Raw genomic sequence first — 18,415 nt, forward strand, 5'->3', positions numbered from 1 at the left:
GTTTAAGGCAACCCCTACACCTATGAGAGGCATCGTGGGCGTGGCATGCATAACTTTTACGGTAAGCACAAAATCAAAATATCAAATACATGAAAGAATTAAATAAAAACATGTTCAATCATAATATGCCACGCCCCTAACCATATTACTTAAGTTGGGCGCTGCTGCTGCTTTTCCACTTTTTTTTTTTTGTTTTTTAATATTTCGTTTAACTATTTTCAGGTTTTTTTTGCTTTATCACTTGCTTCTTCATTTGTTTTGTTTGTATGTGTGTTTTTGTGTGTTTGCTAGACATGCTCAAGTTTATATATAAAAAAAAAATTTGTATTAAAACTATAAAAAAAAAGTTTTCATCTTTCAGTGAATTTTGTTAGCTGAAGTTTATATACTTATGTTTCGTCTGCTTTTTCTTCTTATATATATAGTTGGTAAGAACAGCCTTAACTTGAGCATGCTAACAGTATACATATATATTTTTATATTTAATAAAAAAAATTTCATTTATAAATTATGAAAAAAAATAAACACATAATTTCAGCTATAATTATACATATATATGAAGTAGATATCTTCAGATTTCAGACACAAAAAAAGAATAAAAAAAAAACAGAGCTTATACCTGTCACGCCTACAAGCATGCTATATAAATATATATATATATTCGGTTATATGTATTTATGTAATAGTTACTTTTTATAAATACGAGAAAAAAAATTGTTGCCTTAAGTTAGCACAAAAAAAGTTTATCGCTCTTCGCAATATGTATATGTATATACGTACGATTATATATGTTAGCTTTCGGTTTATATAGCCAATGTGTATGTATGTTTCTTGTTTGCCTAATGCCTAAAAGTTCCTCGTAAAATAATCAATCAAAAAAAAAATTACAAACATAAAAGAACTTGAGGAACACATTTCATTCGCAAAAAAAAGTGTGCAGAAAAAAATACGAAAAAAAAATCGATTCATTTATAATATAAGAAAAAAAATCATTAATATATGTTGAGAACATGTTGATATACATGATAATGTATGTGTGTGTGAATTTCTTTGCATGTGTGCGAATGTGTGTGTGTGTGTTTAGTTTTAAGATAATGCACGCCACATATAACTGCCGCTAGCATTTGCATTTGCTGAGGCTGTCGATGATGTTGGTGATGCTGATAATGTTGTTGTTGCCGACGCTTGTGTTGCTGTTGTCACTGTTGCTGCAGTTGCAGTTGCTGCCGCTTGCAGCGCATTCACATTGCTAAGGAATTGCTGCAGTTTTTGCACATGCTGCTGTTGCAGCAGCTGCAATTGCTCACTGCCTGAGCTATAATCGCTCAAATGATGCAGTGGCGAGTAGCTATGAGCGCTGTTGCTGCCGTTGCTAAGCGAAAGATTGTTGCCGTAATTGCTGCTGCAGCCGCTGCTCATGCCATTGCTGCTGCTGTTGTTGTGGTTGCCACTGTTGAACTGCATATTGATGCCACTGCTGCTGCTGCTGTTGTTGTATGACAATTGTGAATTGCCATTGCAATTAAGCGATAGCGGCAGCAACTGATTGTAGCTAGAGTTGCTATGCTGCTGCTGCTGCTGCTGTTGTTGCTGCTGGCGTTGTATGTTGCTGTTGCTGTTGGTGTTGCTATGATTTTGGTTGTTGTGTGCAAATGTGAGTAAATTGTTGTTAGTGTTGTTGTGTGTGGTGTTGTTGATGTTATTTTGATAATGATTGCTGCTACGAGCAGCAGCACTGCTTGGGCGTTGCTGTTGTTGTTGCATTTGCGGCTGTTGTTGTTGTTCTTGATGATAATGTGCATGATATTGTAACATATTGCTGGGGCTGCTGCTGTTGTTGTTGCTGTAGCTGCTGCCGTTGCTCAAGTTGAAGCCGCACGCCTGCTGATAGAGTTGCAGTTGCTGCTGCTGTTGCGGTGTCAATTATAAGTAGGGATAATGGTACTTCCTACGGTACAAGCCATCCAATAATTCGGCAAAGTTGTCACCTAAAGTGTTTGTTTTTTTTTTTTTTGTTGATTAGAAAAATAAAAAATAAAAATATATTTTTTTATTAGTACATTTGCATGAGCATGAGTTTAGGCGTCTATTTGAAAAAGTTGCATTCAGCATTAAAATTTAAAGATTTATAAAAATGATTATTATTAATGTAAGCTAAAATAAATGTTTGTTCTATTCTTTTTTTAACACCTAACTTATTTGTAACTTAAAGGCAAACGTGTTGGTTTGTTGTAACAATTTTTATGCTTAAGTGTTTATGGTTTTTGCTTTTTGTTTGGTTTCTTTTTACGTTAAAGTTATAAAAATTTGTAGTTTTGTTAGTTCTGCGTTTAGAGTTTTGCGAGTTTACATATATAAAAAATATATATATTCTTTTATTTTTAGAGTTATTTTAATTCATTGGTTGTTGTTGCTTTTGTAACTTAACGCGCAAGTTGAAGTTTTATTTAATATATTAAACGTGCCATGTTTTGTATTTTATTTTTCATATTTCATTTTTAGAGTTGGGGGGGTGGGTGGTGTTTGGAAAGTGTGAACGGTTCTAGCGGGGGGCAGGGCAGGAAGCGGACTTGGGTTGTATTTGAATGATTGAAAATAAAATCTATTAAATGGCAATGTATTCAATGTTGAAAACATTCAAATGCAAACAAATTTACACATAAATATTTAGCTAACATTTACAAATTTGAAACATGATGTGAAGCATGAGAAGTGTCGCGGACTAGCGGACACTTAGAAACTATAAAGTTTATGCATATATATATATATATATATAGTTTATAAAACAAGCAAAACTTAAACAAATTTAATGCTTATATAGTTAACTTGTTAATTCATTATTATTTGTTGTTATTTGAAAAGCGCAAGCTAATAATTACAGCTTTAAAATTTTATATATTTTCTCGAAATTTTGTTTATAAATCTTTGGTTTGGTTAATGTGTTGTGCTAAGCAGTACAATTTATTATATTTTTTTTAGGAACTTTTTCAAATAACGCTCTAAAGTTAAATTTAGGTATTCTTTTTTTTTTTTTTTTTTTGAGAGTCAAAGCATGAAAATGATATTTGCGTAATGTGAGCGGAACTTAAAAGAAAAAATAAAATGTTTTAAAACATGGCACGCTTCGAAAAGTTTTTTTTTTATATAATGAAACTCGCTTGAAAAAAAAACATTTATGCATGTGTGTGAATGCTCAATTTATGTGTGCCAAGTATGTTTTTGTGTCTGTGTGTGTGTTTGCATGTACCTCTCGCTAAATTACTTAGAAATTATAGTTTCTTAGTTGCTCTCTCAAAAAAAAAAAAAATCAATTTAATTTCTATTTATTATTAAGCATAGAGTAGAAGAATATAAAAAGGAATAATTACTATCGAGACCAAAGATAGCATCGCATATAGCATCGAATAATGAGCGTATTTTTTCCATTGCTCCGTCTATAAAAAAAAAGTTGAAAAAAAAATAAACAAATTGTACAACATATTAGTTGCGGGACTCCAGCTGTATACATATAAAATTTTTCTTTTCGTTTATGTATTTTATATATATGATTTTTTTTTAAATTGTTTATAACAGAACAACAAACACAATTGATTAAAAATGAGTTTGCAATTTGTTGTATGTGTGTGTGGCATTTGGAATTGATAAAGAGGGGGGTGGTTTCATTTGGGGGGGTTAAAGATACAGTAAATAGAGAGAGAGAAAATATATTTGCCACAACTGGACTGGTTAGTGCTTTAACTACGGCATTTCAAATTGATACAGTTATAAAACACAAAAACTACACGAATGCTAAAAATAAACGCTTGTATTAATTGCTAACTAAAATCATATTTAACATAAACTAAGCAAAGTCATATAAAATAAGCTAAAATAATATAATATGGATTGAGACTTAAACGGGCAAACAACAACAAAAAATACAACAAAAAAAATGATGCCTAGCTTCCTTATTCAAAATAAATATATTTTCCAAATATTTATATAAAAAAAAAAAAATTTCTCTGTTAAGATTTCCATTAGTAAAAAAAATAAAATGTTTTTGTGTAAAAAAAAAACTGCTGCACTAGTAATTCAAAAAAAAAATGTTCATTTAAAATATGTTTTTAGAAAAATCGATAAAAACAAATTTCTTTTTTCGATTTGCATCCAAACACATTTTCGTTTTTTTGTTTTATAATTGTAACTTTTTCATTATATAGTAGTATTTGCAAGCCTGAACATTTAACAACACCGAAAAAAAAAAACATTTATCACAACAAAAAAAAAGATAGTGTTTATATAGAATGTACATATAGAGCTCTCTAGGTCCACACTTGAAGCACTTGGGCTTTAAAAAAAATATGTAAAAAAAATATATCAGCTGTTGAATGTTTTTATGATTTGTTTTTCCTCTTTGATGCATAATACACTTGCAAAAAATATATAAAAAAAAATGATATATATAATATACATAGAACAAGAATATTCTTTTTGTTTATGTTTTTTGTTTGAACGTTGAAGATTTCTTTTTGTTTTGATTATTTGTTTATACATATAGTTTGTTTGTTTTTCGTTTGGAATATGTTGGCACTGGAACCGATAAAGGGGTGTGTTCCATTCCTCAGCGTTCCCACAGCAAAAAAAAATTTAAAAAAATATGTTTGTTTGAGATTAAAAAAAATTTTGCGACACATGAAAAAAATAAATACAAAAATATATGTATAGAGTATGTAGGATTATTATTATGGATCGATAAACGTTAATCGATAACACTGCTGCTGCTGTACGTTCACCCCGTTATCGCTTCGTAAGTGCGCGCATACTTACCAAGCGCCCCTTAACGCCTTCTGATCTCATTAGTATATAAAAACATGTCTCTTAAATGTCTCTTTGGGTCTCTGTCTCTCTCTCTGTCTCTTAGTCTCAATTGTTTATCTGTGGGCTGTGAAAGTAAAATCGGCGACGCAGGCGACTTGGCGATGTTGCTGACTTTGGTATGGCGCCACCTAGCGGGCACAAGCAAACACACACATACACAAAAAAAAATTTCAAAAAAAAAATCTTTACACGCACACAAGCACAAACACACAGAGACACAGCTTAACCGCAAGTTTTTTTTTTTGTAACAACAAAAAAAATAAAAAAAAATGTTTTTTTTTTATTTATATACCAATGTGTTTGGCTTTTTTTTTATTTTTTTGCATTTTTTTTTGTATATATACATAGGTATATATATAAGTATATATAGTTAAGTATATATAGTTATATATGTTGCGGGCGTTGGGATTTTTTTTAAACTTGTTGCGGTTGCTTCATTTTTATAGAATAGATATTATTTTTTTGTTAACGCACTACAAACTAAATAATTTTAAAAGAATTTAACACTATGCATATAAAGAGAGATACGTTAAAGAGTCAAATATCTATAAATGGTGTGTATATATATATCTATGTAGAAGAATAATATATATGATGAGCGAGAATTGTTGTAGTTGTTGGTTGTAGTTGTTGCTGTTGGTTGGTTGGTTGGTTGGTTGTTGTTGTTGGTTGATTGTTGCATGGTTTTAAATCAAAATTATTATATATATATAGTATATATATATATATATATATATAGATGATGCGAACGAGTTTTGTGGCCATTAGAGCAGGATGTATATATAAGGTGTTGTGTTATAAAGAGGGCAACTCTTTATGTTTATGTTATGTTTGTTTAGTTCTTAGCTTATTCAGTTTTCCGTTTTTAGTTGCATTGTGTTTGCTTTTGTTTTTATAACATGCTTTGCTATGCCACAGAAAAAAAAAAAACAAAAAAAAATTGCACTATATATGATTTTATGCTGTTTATTTTTTTTAATTTTGTGTTATTGTTTTCTTTTTTTTTTTGCTTTTGTCACAATAAAATAGTAACGGGAACTGCTTACAAAAAATCAGTTAAACTCCAACTACAGTTAATTATTGTTTGTCACGCATACGTCATGTTGTGCAGCTTAACTATTTCTTGCTGCTGTCAGAACTTGTTTTCAAGTTCAGGAAATAGCAATGCATATATAATATATATATATATATGATTTTATTTATTTTTATTCCTACGGCACTTGGGTTCTATATAGTTGTTAGCTGAGTTGCGTTTTTGTTTATAATAATTCCCCTGGCAATGTTCGCTCTATATATTCTATATAAAGTAGTTTTGTAGCGTTGTTGTTTTTGTTGCTGTTACACTCTATTGTTTAAAGGCTGCTCTACTAAGACTATCAAAAAAAACAAAAAAACATTGCTTGCTTTTCCTTGATTTTTGTTTGTTAGTTATTGTTTAAAACTAATGTTAAGTTTTTCATACGTAGTAATTAGTACTGAATTTGCTTTACTAAATTGAAAAATGTACAATTCAATTTGCTGTCAACCATATATATATATTTGGATAATATATATATATATATACATATATATCAACATGTACTATAAAAATTAGGCAAACATAAGATAGAAATTGCAACAATTAAAATTAAATTCTCTTCGTTATTTAAAATTTACGTCTCCTTGCGGTTTAAATGTTACTTTTGTTGTTTGTTGTTGTTATAGTTGTTTGTTGTTGTTTGTCAAAAAATATATATATCTGTTTATATATATAATATATATATGTGTGTGTGTGTATATACATAAGAGAATAGCATGTATAACTGGTCTGCTGTTTGGTTTACGGAGAGCTGCTCCTTATCAATTTTTGTTTTGTTTTGTTTTGTTGGTTTTGCTATTTTTGTTTTTTGTTTTTGTTTGTTTCTTTAGATAAACTTTTGTGCATCAAAGTATGGATGCGTTTTTTGGAAGCGCTGTTGTGATTTTAATGATCTACCTCTGTGAACCATATTATTGAAGCCGGCCGCCATGTGTTGCGGTGGTGGCGGCGGCGGTGGAATCGGCACCTGTGGCTGCGGCGGTGGTCCCGCCATGCCCATTTGATTCATAAAATGCGCCGCCTTTGCCTTGCCATGCTCCTCAGCCAAGCGCACCGACAATGGCTGTGATCCGCCCTCGGGTATGACATTGTTTAGCGCCGAGATCGCTTCCTGTGCCTCCTCGCGTTTATTATAGCTAAACAGGTATAGAATATATATATGCATATAGTTAGGATGCGTGATTTTGTTTGTGGAGTGTGCAATGCATGAACAAATGAATGCTTATATATATATGGTATATATATACTGTTTACTTACCGCACAAATGCAACGCCACGTGGTCGACCCGTCAGCTTGTCGCGCAAAATATTCTTCTGCACTATGGAGCCGTATTTGCAAAAGATTGTCTCCAACTGATCATCGGTAATGGTGCGCGGCAGATTGGTGACATACAAATTGGTATCCTTGATCGATTCACCGCCAGGACGCGCATACGAAACCTTTAAATAGAAAACAAAACATTTCAATTTCATTTCAATTCAATTTGCATTCACAGTTCGCTCACCTTAAGCCGCTTGTTACGCACTGTGATGCCATTCAGCACTTTGATGGCGCGCTGCGAATCCATTTCCGATGTAAAGTCCACGAAAGCATAGCCAAAACTGTAGCCAGTCTATATAAATAATAAAAGATACGATTAATATATGTCGTTAATCAGGGCGATTGGGGCACTCACCTTATAGTCTCTCATGATTCTGCACGTGTTGATGGGTCCAATCGCTCGGAACAGCGCATACAGCTCACGATCTGTCATATCTTGCGGCAAATAGTTAACTATTAGATTAGTATTACTATTGCTATTGCGTGGATCATTCATCATCATCATTTGATCATCGCTGCCGCCGCTGCCCATAGAGAGGCCGCACAGATTGTTGAACGAATTGTTGCTGCCCATGGGTGGCATATTGCAGATGTTGCCGCCCAATGAATTGGCGCTGCCGCCGTTGGCGCCTGGAAACTCATTGTAGCCGCGACGGGACGAGGAACTTGGAAATGTAAATTCTGTGTCCTGTGGTGAGAACGCATAACGTGACTGTAATCAGATTAACCATACAAAGATATTCTAATGTTGAGAGCAGGCCTCATTAAAACGCTTGTCGGTTGAGATTCGGCGATCGATCGATCGTAGTGGGGGGGAGTGGAGTTGTTGGTGGATTGCAAATTGTTGCGATTTGCAATTATTGTTATCGATAACACACGTTGTTTGTTCTATTTTCATAGTTAAAACAGCAGCATCATCATCATCATCATCAACAACAACAATACACACAAATTGGAATTATGCACACACGCACTTACTTTACTTTACTTCCTCTCTCTCACACACACTCTCACTCTTTCTGTTTCACTTTCGCTATCACTAGAAATTCATTGTAATTGTAAAGTGGTTAAAGAACTTTTTGCATGAACATATTAATGGTGAGGTGAGAGATGAGTTTGTTAACTTTAATAGAGCTGAAGATTGCATTTGTTTATTTGTTTCATTGTGTGTATGTGTGTGTGTGTGTGTGTGTGTGTGTGTGTGTGTGTGTAACAGTTAACGGCATTCAATGTGGCAATTGCCAAACAAACGGAATTGCAATATTTTGAGCAGCAGAAAAACAAAGCATAAGAGAAAAATCAAAAAGAAAGAGTAGATAAAAGCTGTTTTTGTTTTTTTCTTTAGCTAAGCCTCTTAACGTGCCTTGTATGTGTGTGTAAGTAAAGCAGGCAGAAACGGAAGTGTTCTGTATGTGTGTGTGTGTGTGTGCAAGTGAAGGATAGTTGTTGCCTCAAAAGTATGCTATTGTTTTTTATTTAGAAGGTTGTATTTATTTTGTAGTGTTGTTGTTGTTGTTGTTGCTGTTGTTTTATTGTTGTTGTTGTTGTTGTGGTTTATATTGTTGTTGTTCTTGCTGTTTATTGCTTACAAAATGCAAAACTTTTAAATTGAAATTATTTATTTTAAATTGAATTATTTAATCGTTTATTTTAGCTTTATTTATTTATTTTGAAGAAAAACAAATCAAATCTTGAGCATTCACCAAAAAATGCGTAAGCGTGTTTCAATAATTATTATTATTTTAAATTTTTTGTGGACTCCCCCACCCCAGAGCGTTTAATGAGACAAACTCAATAACATTCCAACTATAAACTATATATAATGCATACTCAAAAATAAAAATAATCTATTCGAAACTCTTAGAAACGTTTTTATCTTTTGCACATGCAATGATATTTTGAGTTGATTCAAATCGCAAAAAAATAAACTAAATTTCAAATAAAAAATTCTCTTTTATTTATAATAATACGTACCATTCCAGATGGCAGTGAACTAGACATGCCAATCACACGTCCACCGCTAAAGTGCCATTTATTGAAGAAAAGAATTTTATATTAGTCAAAATTGCATATGGAAAGATTTTCAAAAGCTGTTAAATGTTAACTAAGCGCAATTTACTTTTGGTTTTGTTAAAAAAAAAAATATATATCTATATATATAAAAAATGTATCAATGCTTGATTGTATGAATTGAATACTTAATATTAACTTAACTATTTACTTTAGCCCCCTTTCTTACAATCTTACAATCTAAAATTACAAATTTAAAGCCTTGGCAGGCATCAGACAAGAAGAAGAATATTTGGCAAACAACTTGAAGCGCTTTTTGTTTAATAAACGTTTAAATCTATTAAGCAAGCAGCGCAGTTGTGCTTCGATATGCAAAGAAGTTTGAAAAAAAAAACATTCACTGTTACATTTTTATATTTTAAATGCACAATTTGTAGCACTTGCAAAAAATATTTTAAAAAAATGTGTACACCCTGTAAGAGAAACACTCAAAAAAAATGGAAGACAAAAAAAAAGTTTGAAATTTTTACACTATTTGAATTTGATCACTTTAAAAATTGCACACTACATTTTTATATTTTCAACACTTTGAGCACTTGAAAAAAATATTTCAAAAAATGTACGCTGTAAAAAATGCACTTAAAAAATAAAAAAAATAAAAATTTTTGCACTTGAAAAAAAATTTCATTTACTTTTGTACACTTTAAAAAAATATGTAAAAAAAAGAGTTGATGTTTTTTTTTTTGGTTGTTCGGGGAAGGTCTCCCGCATTTGTTATAGATGTTGGTTGTAGCCTGTTTAACTTAATTGTGTGTTTAGTTGTGTGTGTGTGTAGTGTAGTGTGGTGTTTGTGTATTTAGTTGTAAATGTATGAAAAGTCAAAGTCAATTGGTAGCTTTGTTTACTTACAGGCGTTGACGGCGTCTTTGTTTAAGGAACATTTTGTTGCAGTCTCTCATAGAGTTCTCTCTCTCTCAACGCAAGTTGTTTGATTTAAAACAAATTTAAAGCTAGCTTTTATACATATATAAAGTATTTACATGAGGTATCTCATCATTATAAACATAACTATATCCTATAATAGTTTGTGTCTCTCGGTTACGCTGCATTGAGATCGCTTGAGGTTGCTGTTGTGGCACGCTGGCTGTGGAAAGAGATTTGATTGTCTACACAATTAAAATAAAAGTATAGATGGAGCTGGAGGTATTTTTTTTTGTTTTTTGTTTTTATCACGGCTGTGGGGATGTGGGGGATTTTAGAGATTTGGATGACATATAATGCTCATCAAGAGGAACCCAAAAAAAAAGGTAAATTCACATGAAAAAAAATTATAAAAAAAAGAAACTACTAGACCCTTTGTGTACTTTGTGTACAGGGTCTGCAGTTGGCTTAGCCAGGCTAAGCATTTGTTGTTGATGTTGCTGCTGCTGTTGCTGTTGATTGTTGCTTGAAGATATGTTGTTGTTGCTGCTGCTGCTGCTGCTGGTGTTGTTGTTGTTGGTTGTTGTTATACCGAACATTGTTGTTTGCATGAGATTGCATTTGATAACAGAAAAAAAATAACTGCTGATGCAGATTTTGCTTGACAGCGAGACATAGTTAGATATAAAATATATGCAAAGGCAAATTTCAAACTGTTTGGCATTTAGTGGTTGAAAGTAATTGCTTGTGTGTGTGTATAACAACAACTGCTGCTGCTCTTGATAAACTTAAAACTAGTTAGTATACATACAAAAAACCTTAAGGCTAGTTGCTGCTGCTGCGGCTTTTGTTGCTGTAGCTTGTGCATTGTGTCAAGGTCCTGACACAATTTTCATTTCAAGCTGTGCACGTGACTTCGGCGTACTCACTCACACTCACTCACACCGCAGCTTGTGCCGCTTGGTTCAATGCGCTAGTGCTGCTGCTGCTGCTGAAGTGCGGCAACAGTGCACTACAAGCGGCATTAAATCACCATAAACAATGACAGCTCTCTTTTCGAGTTGCCAAAAAAAAAAAGGCCACAATGTCAACTGTGCGTGTGTGTGTGTGCGCACATTATATACATTACATACATTGCATATATAAGATTTATGTAAAATTTTATAGCACAATTACTTATAGTCTATGAGTGTGAGCAATTTGTGTTTTGCATGAAAATGATTATGAGGCGCTTCAAATTAAGAAAAAAAATTTAAATTGCAAATTTGTAAGCAAATATTAGAGAGAGTATTGAATGTTAGTAACATTTACCGGTACATCGTGAGGCAGTTTAGATTACACAGGCCGCACGAAAACGTTGTTAGGCCGTTTATTTTAACTGCTGGGTCCCAAAAATAAATCTTTTAAATGTTAAGCATTTTTACATTTCGTTGTGTTTTGCATTTTGATTTCTCGTTAGTTTTAGTTATTAAATGCAGTTGCCCATGGTTTGTCGTTCGTTGTTCTCTGGTTGCTAAATATTTATAAATTTAACGTGAATAAAAAAGAGACACTGGCAAACGCGTAGCGCGTTACGTTATGTTAAGCGTTACGTTCTTACGTTATTTTTGCGCCGCGCACAGACTCAAAAAGAGATATAAATAAATTATAATGGTGAGTATGTCAAACTAACCTCATAAACAAACCAAAAAAAAATTGAAGTTACGCTTGATGTGAGCATGAGGGGATTATATTTTGACTTGTCTACGTATATAGTGTATATAGAATTTGTAAGTACTTTTGTGCGCACACACTTTAATTATAATTTTTAATTAGTTTACTTATATTAAAGCTATAGATGACTCGTTGTTGTCGTTGTTGTTGCAGCATCAGTTGTTGTTGTGGTTGTTGTTTCTTCACTCGATGTTTGTTTTTATTATTTAATACACAACACATATATATTGAACATAAAATACTAAAAACATGTACTATGTATTTTGGAATGTAAGGGTAGGTTGTTTAAAGGGTTTTCTTTTTTATTAACACACACATGCAATACTTGCCCCATATTTTAAATACCAAAATACAGTGAAATTTGCACAAATTTAAGTTCCCAATCCACAAAAAAAATTGTAAAAAAAAATAGCGTTTTAAGCTAAGAAAAAAAAAAGTATTTCTAATAAACTGCAAGTTTTTGGAAAATTTTTGGGCAGCAAAAAAATGCTAGAAGAAAAACTTGGCACATTAATTTTTCTTTTAATTGTGTGTAAAGTTTTGTGGGAATTTGTTTTTAACAGAGTTATGGGATATATGGGGGTTTCCTTATTTTTGGGTTTGTTTTAATTTTTTTTCATATGACATTGAGAGATGAGGAAACTAAAGTTAATAAATTTACCTCGACTTGGTGTAGCCGTATGGGGGATAACCACCGTTATTATTGTTACTACCCGGGTTATTGTTGCCGTACATATCCTGAGAGTAAGTCTGTGTGTGTGCGCAAAGCGAGTTTATAAACTCTTTTCTGTTGTTTCAGCTGCTCTTTGTATAAGCGAGCGCTCTCTTTAATATATTCTTTATATTGCTGGACGCACGGCACTCAATGCGTATAGAGAGAGTAAGTTGGAAGAAGGAGAGCGGCGCGATCTTTGAATACACACACACAAGTAATTATTGTTGGCGCTCAGCGCTCTCAGCTTGCCTGCTGCTGTGTTAATATTAATTGCGCTCTTTAGTTGGTCTTTGCTTCTCTCTCTCTCTCTCTGTTTTGTTACTGTTCGGTCTTAACTACGTGTGTGTGTGTGTGCGCATGTGTGTGTGTGTATTGTATGCTTAGTCTCTGTGTTTATTGCTGGTCTAAGCTTGTTTCCTTCCCACCAGCCACAGTTATTTCTTGAGCTTCTTTTCTAAGCTACAATTCGCTCTCTTTTGTTGTTGAGTCTTCTTAGTTGTTGGCACAGTCAGCTGTGTGTTGTTGTATACTAAAGATTCGTTGTTGTTGTTGGTTGAGGTTGAGGTTGAGGGGGGAATAATGAGAGAGTTGAGAAAATTAACATAATGACTTAAAGTAATAACATTGTAATGCATGAAAACTCTTTAAATGACAAGAACATAATAATACATACATAACTTTTTCTATACAAGTGTGTGTGTGTTGATCTTAAAGTACAGTGGAACTTAAAAACAAAATTTTGTATAATATTTTAACTTTTCAAAACCAAAAATGTTTGCAAATTGCGCTAACGAACTTTAAAAAAATCTAACGAAAAGAAAAAAAGAACATACCTTGCCCGCTGGAAATTATAAAATGCCGACATAGTCGATGAAGGTGCAACATCAGCAAAATTATAAAAATCCATTATCACACAAGAAATATATATATTTTAAATATCACAAAATTAATATTTTCACAGAGCACAAGGAACACAAGTTAGACCTGATAGACGAGTAATACTCAACTGAACTCAATATCGACAGCACAAATCTATTTAAGGCTTTCCAGCCAAGCCACCCACAGTACTCTCGGTGGGCGTTGGGCCGCTACCTGCTCTCCTCAGATTAGTTGACTGCAAGCTGCAAAGCGCGCGTGCCAGACGCGTGCGGCTAAACTACCTGCCACCCCACACCACCCACACGAGACAGAGATCCCTCGACGCTGATCTACTAGGAAGTGTGCCACACTCAGGACTTTTTGCTAGGCCGGCTGCAATTCAGTCAGTCAGCAGGCAGATGTGTTTTTTTTTTTTGTCTTCTCGGAAGCTTACTGGGCAAGGTGTAAACTCTTACTCGCTGGCTAGAGGCTGGGAAAAAAGGTGGGCAAGCTGCAAACATAAATTACTGGGAAAGCAAGCTGCAAATTTGTTGCTGATGACAAATTCGCCAGAACATTAAAACATCTTGATTTTTTCTTCGCTAAGCTAATGATAAATTAATACGACGGGATTTACGGAATGCAGTTCTTAAGATCACAGTGGTATTTTTTAATTTGCTTAAACTATTTAAACAGTTTGCACAGTTAAGTTATTCGTAACTTTTTTATATCTTAGAAAATTTGATTAATTAGTATTCTATTTGAAAATTGTATTGAAACTTCTGTAAATTGAATCAATTGATTTAAATTTGATTATTATTTTTAGCAATCTAAAAAGATTGAAGTTATTCAGATTTAATAATCAGCTGATAGTAAATTGTATGTAAATTAAATTCCATTTGTCGTAACAATAAATTTAAATATTAAAATATATATACCAAACTATATAAATGCAGTTGCAGTGTATAATTACAAAAATATGTATAATCACTGCAGCTAAAAGGGAAGTAAAGCAATTTAAATATAATCACACTCAAAAAGTAGCTAACAACAAGCACCCACTACAAGAATAAAACGGGAAAAGAATTATAGCGAAACATAGGCAGCTGCAAATGAGAGCAGGCCAAACCACCACCCACTACTAACCACACCCCAAAGGACTTTAGCCAGCTAGGACAAACTTTTTGAAGATGTATGTAGTGTGGGCGGAGACGGGGTAGGGGTAGGGGTGGGCGTGGGTCACAAGCCCAAGTACATTGCTACACAATCAGCGAAGTATAACTGTGCGTTTGTATATGTCCACCAAGTGCTCAACATAAATACCCATTACATACAGACCGACCACCGAAACAAGCAGAAGTGGCACAAATGCCAAGAGCCAAAATTTTTGCAAGTTTTAGTTCTGAGCGCAAATGGGGTTGAGAGTTTTTCTTTTTATTTTTTGCTTCTTAGCTGGGGCTGCTGAGATGCCAAGGGAAGAGCCCACACCGCATGTGTGCATGTGACAGAAAGAGAGACAAAGAGTGAGCTTAAGTGAGCTCTTAACACATACAAACATACTATATAAAAAGTCTGTACTGTGGGTGAGTGAAAGCAAGAAATAAACAGAAACACAAAAAATATAGAAAGTCTAACAATAACAGTACACAAAGGGGGGGAAGGCAAGAATGAGTGCACTTAATTAACAGCTGATTATCAATTTGCAAGGAAATCAATAAAAGCATCGGCATCAAATGAGAGCAACTAACAGCAACAACAATTTATGTAGTGCACGCCGCTAACAAGAGAGACAGAGAGAGAACACCAAGCACACAGCTGATGTCACACATAACATAACACATAGCCGGATTTGTTTATCAACGTCTAACATGCTGTTAAAGCGCTGTTAACTGGCTACAAACAGCAGTGCACAGTGATCAGTTTCACATTAGATGATGAAATTTTAGCTCCAAAGCAGCTGGCACTGAAGAAAAAAATAACTAACAGTCGCGCTCTCTCAGTCTTGTGCTCATTTATTTAGCAGCTGCTGTAAAAAAGGTCACAGCAATTGCAGCTTGCTCTCTTGCTGACGACTCTTACTACCTGTGCGAACAATTAGAGCGCGCATAAAGTTTTGCACCTTTTCTTCAATGGAAAATAATGTTGAAATGTCATAAAATTTAGTCCTGTAATTAAAGCGGGCGCGTGTTTGCAAAAAAAAAAAGGTTAACAATTGAGCAGCGTGCCAGTTTTATGACTTACTTTAGTCAAGAGAGAGCAATTGGGAACGCACATTTAGTTTAACCGGCACACGTCGATTTGATATATAAGCATATATTTGCAGCTTTTTGCAGTTTAACTGATATTTATTGTCTTTAAAAACAACCAAAACAAAACTAAAAATAAATAAATAACAAGCACCACATGTTTGCATGTGTGTGTGTGTGTACATGCACATATGCATGTATGTATATACATTTCAAAATAACAACAGCTGTTATGCTTATACAGCACATACAGTCGCTTGCTCAAATATTGATAACAGCGTTTAAAAATTATTCTATTATTTGGGAGAGAGTTTTACATGTTTTCAGTGCAATTTGCAGCAATGAGACCTTACTCTGTATCTTACTAACTCATGGAAAATTACAATGACAATGAGAAAAGGGCAAACAGAAAGCAACCTTTAAAACCGGAAATTGTCAAACAGGACATGTTCACACATACATACGCATTATATGCGAACCAGAAACAAAAGCATACAATGCCAGTTGCCTGGCCTGCCTGCAGTTTGCATTTGCTTTTCCTGCAACAGAAAATTTCACCCCAAAAAAAAATTAAAAACGTGGCTACCCTTTAAAAATATATGTATGTATACCGAAAAAAAAAGAACGCAAAACAGCGTGTGCAACTTTTTGCGACGCTACTGTTTGTATTGAGCTGCAGGGCAGTTTTAGTTTACACAGCAAAAAGAAAATGGTTGGCCAAAAATGAATGTATAAGCAGAAACAGAAATAAAAGAAAGAAAAAAAAACAGTGGGCAAATATTCATTTAGTTAACGTTTTACACAGCGCCTTTTATTTTCGCCACTGACTGTAGCATGTTTGCTGTTAAGTTGTTTTTACTATGCACATACATACATACATAGATAGATAAATAAATATTAAGTTGTTGCTGCTAACGGTGGATAAATACAACTAAGCTCAATGCTATGTATTAGACAAGAAAATACAAAACAAAATTTAACAAAAGAAAAACAATAACAACGCTACTCAGCTTGTTTCTCTGTAATGTTGTTGGCTTAGCAACGAGGGAGGAAAACGGGCGGGGAGCGCTGCTGCGTGGCTAACAGAGTTGAGTATATATACACACACATATACATACATACATACCTTATTTATGTACATGTGCATACGCTTCGTTCACTCACACGCATTCGTCATCGGCACAAAAACAACGAGTGCTAGCAGCGCCGACGGCCTCACTGAACGAGGACGTTGTGAATGTGTAAGTGTGAGCACTGTATGCACATGTATGTGTGTGTGTAGAGTGCCGCGTATGTTTTTCAGCAGCGCGTTGCCATTTTTGTTTTTTTCGTTTGATGTTAGCAAAAAGCTTACCCAAGTACATTGCTTTAACAGTTACAAGCCAGCTCTGTATAAACTTTAAGCACGCACTGTTAACCGTGTGTGTGTGTGTATGGAAACACACACATGCATAAATTTGTATGCAATGTAAACATATGTATTTACATTGACCGCTGCACTTGTTTTTATTTTCAACACAATTGCAACTACAAAAAATATTAAATTGAAAGAAAAATAACACAAAAAATTCAACAGCGAGTAACTGCTACAGTTACAGTCAAAAATGCTGCCCTGATACTCGTTGCCTGTTCACCGCGCACAAGACGCACACACTCACACTTACATATGTACTATATAGAAGACGTAGTAAATTATGTATGTATATATTATGAAAAAAATATATGTATATTGAATGTCTGTACTGCACTCTATATGGCATCATGAAAAATACTAGATGTATTTGTGCATATGAGAGAAAAAAAATGTTAACAAAAACAACAAAATAACATTTTCACAAAGTCTGCTACTTCTCTCTCTTTTCGCCTGCTTTTTATACACTTCACGTCACGCTAAAGCCCATTGTGAACCTTAGTACATACATACACACGCACACACATGCTGTACATACATACATATATTTGTACGCATGTGGTTGCATACGTGTGTGCGGCGTTGTATGCATGTTTGAATGTATACAGATGTATATATTGTTTTTTTTAAGCAGGCTTTCTTCTTTGATTACACGTCAAATTGTCTTTCTTTTTGTTGTTGCAAAACAGTTCAAAATGCAATATATTTATTGCATGTAGGAATAAAAAAGTTTACCAGAAAATAATACACTGCGCGCGGCGCTCGCAAAATTTCCTTTTCACAATTCACAGCCGACACGAGCAGTAGGAATAGAAATTAATTTATTATTGAATGCCGTGCGTTTTCGCTGTGGGATATCTTTTTGATTTAGCAGCCGCGCAACCCTCGCGACGCACTCGTTATTTTCCACTAATTTTTTGTAGTATTAAATAGAAACTGGCACTAATTCGACACAACCTCCCCCTTCGGCAATAATTGTTACAGTGTGTAATAGAGCTTGGACGATACATCGATGCATCGACGATACATCGATATATCAGAGAAATTTCAATAATCGATGTTGTATTTTCAACATCGATGTTTAATTTGAAAACATCGATGTTTTGATAAAAGCTTAGACAAAAGCTAGCGCTTACGTTCTTTAAACACTAAGCAACTTGGCAACATCGTTTAGTACGCAATTTCTATATTAATTCAATTTTTTTGGTATTATAAATTAAGTATGCTTATACATTTATTGTGTACAATATTTAGTAAAGCAGGCCAATTTATCTCGGACCGTAGA

General features: G+C 33.8%; 1 protein-coding gene across 14 annotated transcripts; it reads right to left on the bottom strand.

Annotated features, from left to right (window-relative positions):
* Positions 1-966: 966 nt before the first annotated feature.
* On the bottom strand, positions 967-18,097 carry LOC108605276 (protein sex-lethal). 14 transcript variants are annotated; one of them, XM_017994913.1, is made up of 10 exons: positions 17,866-18,096; positions 12,562-13,144; positions 10,176-10,410; positions 9,231-9,276; positions 7,612-7,968; positions 7,441-7,548; positions 7,194-7,375; positions 6,833-7,071; positions 3,369-3,434; positions 968-1,988 (listed from the first exon to the last, which is right to left on the bottom strand). In XM_017994913.1, the coding sequence occupies exons 3-10, from the start codon at positions 10,223-10,225 to the stop codon at positions 1,924-1,926; spliced, it is 1,113 nt and encodes a 370-aa protein (XP_017850402.1). In that variant the 5' UTR covers positions 10,226-10,410; positions 12,562-13,144; positions 17,866-18,096; the 3' UTR covers positions 968-1,923. The 14 variants fall into 14 exon arrangements, with proteins under 14 accessions (XP_017850398.1, XP_017850402.1, XP_017850399.1 ...); XM_017994910.1 differs by having other exon boundaries at positions 10,176-10,432; XM_017994915.1 differs by having other exon boundaries at positions 7,612-7,944; positions 10,176-10,432; positions 17,866-18,095.
* Between the last annotated feature and the right edge of the window lie 318 nt (positions 18,098-18,415).

This window comes from Drosophila busckii, chromosome X, assembly GCF_011750605.1.
Source record: "Drosophila busckii strain San Diego stock center, stock number 13000-0081.31 chromosome X, ASM1175060v1, whole genome shotgun sequence".
NCBI lineage: Eukaryota > Metazoa > Arthropoda > Insecta > Diptera > Drosophilidae > Drosophila > Drosophila busckii.